The 10,075-nt window shown below is 39.1% G+C and overlaps 1 protein-coding gene across 1 annotated transcript; it reads right to left on the reverse strand.

Moving 5' to 3' along the window:
* Nucleotides 1,096-5,078, reverse strand: LOC109837332 (membrane-anchored ubiquitin-fold protein 4-like). Its single transcript, XM_020405527.1, has 3 exons — nucleotides 4,826-5,078; nucleotides 4,521-4,753; nucleotides 1,096-1,540 (listed from the first exon to the last, which is right to left on the reverse strand). The coding sequence occupies exons 2-3, from the start codon at nucleotides 4,648-4,650 to the stop codon at nucleotides 1,335-1,337; spliced, it is 336 nt and encodes a 111-aa protein (XP_020261116.1). The 5' UTR covers nucleotides 4,651-4,753; nucleotides 4,826-5,078; the 3' UTR covers nucleotides 1,096-1,334.

Consider the following 10,075-nt stretch of genomic DNA (forward strand, 5'->3'; position numbering starts at 1 on the left):
TGACCACTGTGGAGTTAAACTCCGATGAGCAGGCATGCTTTTCTACGTTAATTTCATGATGCAAAGGGCAATAACGACAACGATGTGATTTGTTGCCATCAAATTCTACTAATGATTGATTAAAAATGACGTCAATGATCAGAGTGAAAGATGCAGATGCTAACAACCAAGTAGAACTCAACTAAAGTACAAACTATAGATATGCGGCCTGTACAAATCGTTATCTGTTAACCAAGCCAAAGAGCTGGATCAGTAAACCCCTCATCATAGAGGGCAACTCATTTTGACCCCATAGCAGATTATTTTAACACTCATCTAATTATTGAGAATGGTAACTCAGTTCACAAGCTCTGTAATCTTTTCTTATTTGGTGTTAAGGAGGGGTTAACTCTCCTTAAAGCCTCATTTAACCAGTTGCCAGCAGCACCTCGTCTAAGGCGGCAGGGTTTCCTCTATATGCCAGTAACCCTCTTATCTAATAGTTGTTATTGTTATTTCTGCTCATCCTCTGCTCCATTCAGTATAAAAAAAAAGAGTAGAATGTCTCGGCAGAATTTCTCAGCAGGCACAGCCTGGTAGGTGCGAGGTATTTAAGAATATGAAAGATGCTTATTAGATGTAGTATATTAGATGAATACATGGACGATCCTCTTTTACTATGACATGAAGGGATATGATGTATATAATTCAGGATGAGTCTTTCTATGTGTGGTCATATTGAACACTTTCTAGTGGTCTGCCCCTACTGGATAGCTGGTGCATCAAGGGGACTTTGTAGACTGGTTAATCATTGCCACTCTTGACTGGATACTTGCTGCAACAAGAAGAGAATAACCATTGTATTTTAATACAGCCTATTTAGAAGGAGATGATTATCCCAGTTTATGGATAGGGAAGCACAATATAGTCCAAAGCAAATACAAGAACAACTCATAAAACCACCCAGCACACCCTCAAAGAAAAAAGACCCACAAAGTGTAGTTTAAGAGTTTGGTTCCTTCTCACAGGTTTCACTGGTGTTTAAAAAAAAGAAAGAAAGAAAGAAAGGAAAGGAAAGGAAAACAAAAGAAACCACAAAAAACAAACAGGAAGTACCGCATAGTAGCCAAAACTGGAGCATATATAAGTGATGAGAGCAATTTCAGTTGCTCAAGGTTTAACAAAGTTATCAGTCAACAGAAGGGCCCAAACTTTCTACTTTTATTCTTTCTGGCTTACTTGATGCACATGCTAAATCTTAATTCTTTAGCTGCAGATATTTACAAAAGCAAAAGGACACAAACTATCAGATAAGATTTCCTGGATGCAGATCCACATAATAATTAGAAGAATGTTCAAAAATATTCATCCAAGCCATAAATCAGTTTACCAGTTTTTGTCTTTGTAGATGATGGTTGTACAACAACATGCATGACTATTATCCCTTCAGGAAGTTCACCAAAAGGCGGTCTACACTGGCCAACGGTTTTGTTGTTCTCCAAAATTTTCCCACCGCTTATCAGCTTTACATCATTTGCCACTTTTGGTATTATCTTTTTATCTATGGACAAATAACAGTGGAATTATCAAAACACAGAGTATGGAGTTTCCACACAGTGCAGTTATGAATAATAATTATTTTTATGTTAAACTTAGACTTAATTTTACAGCAAACACAAAACTGCAAAAGATAAATATTAATTATTAAATACATCATACAATTACATCAATTTCCTATCGTATCATAACGATAACAGCCAATTAGGAGAATTCTGCAGTATATGATAAGATCTCTTAATGATGCAGTTAAAGACATTTGTCAACGATAATAAACCGTTAAGCCGCTCCTGCGAAGAATAAACTTTATCTTTATTCCCAGTAAGGAAGCAAGAATTATTTTGCCAAAGGCGCTTTCACATAGAAAGCGGTAATTTCTAAAGTCCAAAGACACTAAACTTATTGACAACGTCACTTGCAGTCATAGATGTAACTTTTCTAAAGTGATACAATCATAAGGATAAGAAAAGGTTAACATGTTTTTTGGATAACCACTAACCTATGTTGCATGGGTGCGGGTACAGTTGTGGGTGCGGCGACAGATACGTGTGCAGATACGGGACACACTAAAAATCTTTATAAAAGATTATGAACATCGCGCACATGGCTATAGTATATATATATATATATATATATATATATATATATATATATATATATATATAGTATAACACATACACACACACACACACACACATATGAAATATAATAACTTTATATGAAACATTCATTCCTTAGAAGTATGGACATGACAATGAGACAGACATATTTACAAAAACAGAAATGTGCCATGTAAGACGGTTCCTTTAAAATTGGGACGAGGCCAACGCAAGATGACAATAAAAAAAGTTTTTTTGGGTGCATATATGCACCAAAAATTAACAGTATTTGCAAATTTACCCCCAACAAATAGGATATTTGCTAATTGATCCCCAAAATCAAATCTCCAATACTGCTTTTGCTCTACCCCTCTTTCAGCACCGCTAATTTCTAATGGAGAGTGTAAAATGTCAAAACACCCACTTATTATGACAGGAACAGTCTTTCCCTCCCTCCTCCCTTAGACTACCCCCACCAGCCCCTTCAATGGCAACAACAACCCCCTTAAATGTCTCCCTTTCTCTACCTGTCTCTCAATCTAAACCCCACAACCTAACAACCTTGTCACCTACTATGGCGGCACCGCCCCCTTCCTCCACCATCTCCTTCTCCCTCCACCCCCCCCCCCCCCCCCTCCACACACACACACAGAAAAAAGGCACAAAAAAATCCCAAGCATCACTGCCTTGCTCCCTTCTCATCTCTCTTTACCTCAAACCCCTAAGTAGCCATACTCGTGTTGCCAGCCGCGAACCACCCCCACAACTAAACTCCACCAACTATTCTCTCTTTCTCTCTCTCTCTATCTAGTTACAATTAATAAAATTAATTAATTTACTCATATTAACAACTATAGGAACAACTAGTGCATGGGTCTCCCACCACTACGGGGTCCGAGGAGGATCAAATGTATGCAGCCTTACCTTTGCATACAGAGGGGCTATTTTCGAGACTTAAAGGACCTTCAGGTTAGAAAACCAACAATCTTACCATTGCACCAAGGCTCACCCTCAATCATACTAACGAACATGAAGGGGATATTCCCTAACAGAAAAATCAAATGGCATAAAAACCTAATGTGAGAGATTTGCAGGTAAATTAGCAAAAAATCTTGATTTGGAGGGTAAATTTTGTAAAAAGGTAAATTTTAGGGTGTATATATTGGAAAAAAACCTAAATAAATATAAATAGTAAAACTGTAAAAGTACAGATATACACATCAATGCTTCCAAAACTCCAATCCATTTTTTAAATGCATTGAGTCATTGACAAATATTTCCGAGTAGTAGTGAAAAGTTAAAAATACAATATATATTGAGGACACAATTGAGAAGTGTCTGACACATGTTTAAGGAGAATCCAATTTACCTTGTGCATGACCACAATCTCCTATGAAAGTTCACTATACATCTTTGAATAGATTACTGTTTCTTGTTTGTGTGAGCATCAAAGCATAAATTACACAGTACAGGTTAGACATATCTACCTACCAAACAGCCATTAAGATTTATATATTAAGGCCCTTTGTTGCAAGTAATTTGGCTAGAAAATTATCACCTACTCTCAGAGGATGTCATCAAGTTAATAGCTTATCGTAATATCTTTGTAAAGCTTTCTTTACTTTAGTATGCTCATAACCAAGCTAGGAAGAAGTCCTTGCAAAGGAAAATATTGACAGGTCATAAAAGCAATTCAGTCCCTCACATGGAATTTGTTCTTCATGGTGTTCCCAAATGAAAATTAAAACAGCCGCAATATTGTAAGCAAAATCCTACTTAAGATGATGGAGTACATGTTCAGCTTATGCACTTCAAAAAAGTGATGCCACCGGCCCACCGCAGTTCTTTCAACTCGTTACCATAGGTAAGACCATATGTAGTAACATGAAAGCATTCTCAAGAGTTGTCATTTCAAATTTGACGCCTTCTTCGACAAGTCACAATCATCCCTCTTCTTCATTATATAGACAATAGAGTTGGATTTCAATCAACACATTCATCGTGGAGAATAAATTGTAGTTGCCGCACGCTTACACATTTATAACTTGAAGGATGAAAATGGATCATATGCCTTACAGGATGATGGAATCTAAGACTTACTAACTCCGACAGTGTACACCAACCTGGTCAGGCCGTCTGAAGCCCGAGCAGTTATAATCAGACCTGATTTTATCCCATCACAGCTCAGCAGTCACAAGAACTGCTAAACTTTGAAAATAGAATTCCAGACGAATTCAACCAGACCACCTAATGCAGCCATCAAAAGGGACAATCTAAGAACTTATCTCGGAATTAACTCGAACGATGGCACTACTAGAAGAATGCAGCAAAATAAACATGGAAAATTCAAGAATTCAAGATGAAACGCAAGAGGAAAACCCCAACCTTTGGGCCACTCGGAGATTACTCTCTCTTTAAGCATGGCAACTGTCGAACTCGACGAATACCCGATCGGCCCGATATCCGATCCATCAAAGAGCCGGAACTTGAGCTCCACCAAATCCTCTTCCGGCATCTGACCTCCAACTCACCAATTATTTACCAAAACGCCAACCGAATCAGCTCTAAGATACCCTCCTTTTCTACTGAATCAGGGTCTCGCTCCACCTCAGCAAGCCCTAGAATCACCAATAGATAAGCCAGAGACAGTAACGGTTAACTTCAAAGACGTAGAAAGGAAAAGGTGGCACCTTTGCGATGGAATTGAGCGAAACAGGGAAGAATTGGGAATTCGGAGGGAGGGCAGGAGACGATGACATCGAAATCATTCAGAGGATCGATGGCAACAAATGGATTGCAGAGAAATTTTTTGTAGGGTTTGGGCTTTATAGTAAAATTTATTTTAAATTCGTTAGTTTACGGCTAGGGTTCAGACGAGAGAAGGGAGAGAGCTTCTCATCGTCCGTTTTCAAAGAGGAACAACTGACACGTGGCGTCAGTACGGCGGAGCAAAAGGAAAGAAAGCTTATAGGTACCGGCAGAACGGAGACCCACCCGAACATGACTAAATGGGACCGACTTCACTTATCTGAAGTACAATTATGGGTGTCGAGGCAGAGAGGCCGGCGATAGTGCGTGTAATTTCTAAAGTGCGCCGGGTTCATCCAAAGTCTGCGGCGCCGACGGAGTAAAGGACGTCGTGGATGACGTGAGCGGGGGTTACTATTCTACATTACGCCGCTAACAGTGGACCCCGGTGGGGCTCCACGATCAGTCGCTTTGTGGGTAGGTTTGGAAAGGGTCGCTAGGATTAAGCCCGGGAATCCGCGCTTTCGCGCTGTCCGGTCCGCTGACGTGGAGGGGGGACCCACACACGAAATAAGGTTTTTTAAATCAGGGGCTGTCTCACTGTTTGCCCGAGAAAAATAGGAAATCAAAGAATAGAAAAACTTGTATTATTATTGTTTGGTTGGCTAAAAAAATAAGGAAATAAAAAAATAGGAGATGAAATAAGATGAGTTGTTACCATATTATTGGATGATGTAAGTGATTTTTTAAGAAAACTTATTTTGAGCTTGTTTGGTTGGTTAAAAAAAATAAGAAAATGTATTATAAGAAACATATTTCCTATAATAGGTTCTTTTCTTGTGTTTGGTTCATTCTTAAAAATAAGAAAATAGATGAGATGAGATGAGTTGTCATTATATTATTAGATGATGTGACCCACACTTAAGGAAATCAATTTTCTTGATTTTTTTTGAGGAAATGAATGAAAATAAAATGTTAATGAGATGAGATGAGTTGTTACCATATTATTGGATGATGTGGGTGATTTTTAAAGATGAGATGAGATGAGTTGGATGATGTGACACATTTCTTGTGTTTGATTTATTTTTAAAAGTAAGAAAGGAGATGAGATGTGATGAATTTGTGGATAAAAATAATATTTTATTGATAAAAATGTATAGATTTCCGTTTCTTGGGGTGAGTTTTAGGGATGAAAATGGATAAAAATAATATTTTAATAAAAAAATTACAAAGATTTTCTTTTTTTGAATTTTAGGAAACCAACCAAACAACCTCTTAATAGAAAATCGAGCAATTCTCATTAATAAACGGAATTAAAAAGTACACACTCCCATCTTCAAACTAGCAATTAAAAAAACTCATTTCGATATATAGAATTAGAAACGTGAAGCTCCTGCTAAAGCTAGAGTGCGAGCTACTATATTGTTTGCTCTTCTAATGTAATAAAAAGAAGAGGATTGAAAAGTTTGAGCTATTTGAAAAGCCACATCCATAAAACGCCCATGATGCTTTGCGCAGCTCCCACCCATGTGCAGTTCGAATTGAGATCCTCTACTCATCAATAGTGGCTCCTAACATTTACTAATGCATCTCCGCCTTTCATTTTGTGGGATCATCTTTCATTTTGTTTTGTGCTTATCCACAAAATAAAAGGTGGAGATGCATTAGCAAATGTTAGGAGTCACTATTGATGAGTAGAGGATCCCAATCCGTGCAGCTCATTCACAACTTTGAGTAAGTCAGACTCAGCCTCAATCGCCTCGAGCTCCAAACTTCTTGCTAATTCCAAAGTCCTTAGTGTAGCCGTAGCCTCTAACAATCATGATGAGCGAAACCCTTGCTTTCTCAGACAAAGAAAACATAAATTTCCCTCTATAATCTCCCACAAACAATCCATTAGGCCCACAACTAATGCTCTTGATTGAGCGCTACATCGTAATTGATTTTCTTAACTCCAGATGGTGGCAACTTCTAATGAGATTCACCAACAACTACGCTAGTGGCTGGCGGTTGAGTTACTCTCAGAAACTCGTCGACAAAGTCCAAGGCTTGTTGAGCGATTCAGTTTGGACTCTTTCTCTGCTCTCCGACCCTAACACCGTCTCGATTTAGCCACATCCCCACATAACTGCAAACAGCCTCTCAGTATCAAGAGGTTCACTCAATAGGGGCACTTGTTGCAACCAATCAACTAGTTCAAAATGTGTTAGCTTCTATACCTCCACAGATAGCCGAGTTTCCATCCACACTTGTTGTGAAAATTCACACCCAATCATAATGTGATATAATGATTCCACCTAAGTGTTGTTGCAAAGAAAGAAACCAAAGTTCCCACTAATCCCATTAAATAAGGGTCTTTAGACGTTAGTTACTTAAATCATAGCTAAATCTTTATATCTTGATACTAGTCTCCCAAATCTTTAAATTTTGATATTAGTATCCCCAGATTCTATTAGGGGCTATTTTTGGTTCGTTGATTGTATATTGATGCGAGTAAGGAATAAAAAAATTCTTATTAGAAACCTTGTTTGGCTATAATTGATATTAAAGAGGATTTTCATAATGAATAAAATCTAGGGAAAATTGTGTCTAGGCCCCAAAATTGTAAAGGGGATGCGTGGAGGCCCCTTGTATTTTTTTTTCGTGCCAAAGTCCCAAATACCAAACGTTCTTGTGTTTTAGCCCCTTTTATGTTTCCCAGACCGAACTGAGAGCAGAAAAAACCGAAATCCCAAAAATACCCCTTGCAGTTTCCCCCCAAAATCGGCCTGGCTTCTCCCTATTCTTCTTCGCTCTCCTCAAACCAAACCTCTTCTCATCTCGAGAACCCATTTTTAAAACCCAAATTCCCTCAATCTCCCAGGAAAACAAGAAAGGAAAATGGCCAAAAAAATGTTAAGGAAAACGGGCCAGAAGGCTGAGGAAGAGAAGGGGGAAGGAGTCGACACCCAAAACGCAGGGCGTCGTCACCTGCGGCGGTCGGCGCGATTGACGAAGGAGGAAACTCCAAAATTGGTCGCCTTAGCCTCCGCCGACGCCGTCATACCTCCGGCCTGTGGTTCTCCTCCGACATCCTCCTCCGACGAGGAGAGTAATGAGGCGTCGGAAACCCTATTGAGCATGAAAAGGGGGCTGGAAAAGCGAGAGTGGAAGAGGAGACGCTCGCCGAAAAAAAGAGTTCACTTCAAAGAAGAAGTAAGTTGCCAAGCAATTTCCCCACTTTGAATTTAATTAATTTAATTGTGTGATTTGAATTTAAATGAGGTTGATGGGTTCTCTTTATGCGAAAATATTGGTCAGAAACTGGTTAGTGTTGTGTAGATCCTTACTTTTGGAGTATGATCTGTGCAATAGGAAATATAAGTGTTCGGAAGAAATGCATGCCAATAATTCACGTAGTTGTTGGTTAGTGGCTCTGCATGTCAATAATTCTCGTTTGGTGTCGACGTTTTCCCTTAGGTGTCAACTATTAGCTATTCATGTTAATAAATATTAACTTTTAATAAGTAAATGGTTGTATTGTTAACTGTCTCCTAATCCAAATCAACGTCTTGTTGTTTATGCAGTAAACGTGATGCTGTAGGTGATATCAGGCCTAGTGCACGTTTTGGATCGTATTGTATATTCATGCATAAACTTCATTCAAAAATGAAGAATTGGCATTGGGATGCCTTAAAGGGCACTAACTTTGAACACTATGTGTTCTTCGGCCCTCCTGCCCGAGATCGACATGCACTGGAGCATGTGCTCAGTCACTACGATGCTGAAACTGATGAATTCTCTTTTCCCGATCCCCGAATAGGGTCTCTAATTTCAGTCAAATTTGATGAAGAGTGGGTGCAAACTCACACGGCTTTCCTATTGATGGGGAGTTGATCTATGGGAATAGAGACTCTCACAACCGGCTTTAGAGGGAGTACTTTGAAGATAAGAAAGAAATGTTCAAGGACAAGGAGAAGGCAAAGGCCAGGGCTACAGAAGAACCTGGTAGCATGAGGAAATATGTTGAAGAGTTACTGGAAACACTTGTTGAGTCAAGTGACGATAAGGACGTTGAGGATTTTGTTCTTCTTCAAATATTGTACCAGTGTTCAATGATTTGGTGTCCGAACAGCTCGCAAGGCATTCCAAGATTGTTGTTTCAATATGTAGATAGCATTGAGAGAGTAAAGAACATTGCGTGGGGTAAATTTATTTTTGATGAGACGAAGAGAGGCATTCACATTGCCGTTGAAGGGTTGAGGAAGCCAGGGGTTACGTACGTCCCTGGATGCATGCCGCTCATCCCTGTAAGTTGCATGTTCATATGTGGTTTAACATTTGTTTTGCATTGAAAGAGTTTTGGCTACCGATATTAGATAATGTAACTTATGCAATTTTGAATGTTAACCAGTGTTGGTGAAAATTAACATGTTAAATTAAAAGTTAACATGGACACCTCAAAGTTAACATGTTTAAGTGAAATATAACCAATACTGATAAAAGTTAACTTTTTATAGTGAAAGTTAGCTACGAAGAAATGAAGTTGCATAAGGAGTTTTGATGTGCAGGGAATTAATGATAAATAATTGTTGCCTCTATTTTGGCAGCTATGGTTCTACGAGATGACAGGCATTAGAAAACCTGCCCTAAACATCAGATGGAAGCCGCCGTTGACCAACTGGGTAAGGGTCGGAGGGACGGCTGGATCGATGAGGAGGGAGACAATTGTCTCCAAGGCAGAAAAAGCAACCATTAAGATTAAGGATAAACCTGAATCAACCAATTTGGGGGGGGATACCCTCAAAGAGAGCCCTCTTGGAAGAATATTAGTAGCGCTCGCCTTGGGAAGAAAAGGATCCCTGCGAGATCAGATAATAGTAAAGCTATGGTGGTTTCATTGCAGAGAGTGAAGGAGAAGAAAGAAAACGTAAAGGATGAGAAGCAAGCGAGGGTGAAGGGCAGACAAAATAGCTCATCCCTAGGATACGTAAGCGTCAATAATCTTTTACTGATTTGCTAGCATATTTATGATGGTTGAATTTTGTAACTTACTGGTTATTTTTCCAGATTGTCTCCCAGCATATCAAGAACGCGCTTGACAAAGAAGATGAAATAGAGAAGTTGAGCCTTGATCAGCAAATTCAGTTCTGGAGGAATACGACCAAATTAAACATGAAATTGCTCCATGCCACAAAGCGTAGTAAGCGCCT

This window comes from Asparagus officinalis, chromosome 4 (genome assembly GCF_001876935.1).
Source record: "Asparagus officinalis chromosome 4, Aspof.V1, whole genome shotgun sequence".
Classification (NCBI taxonomy): Eukaryota; Viridiplantae; Streptophyta; class Magnoliopsida; order Asparagales; family Asparagaceae; genus Asparagus; species Asparagus officinalis.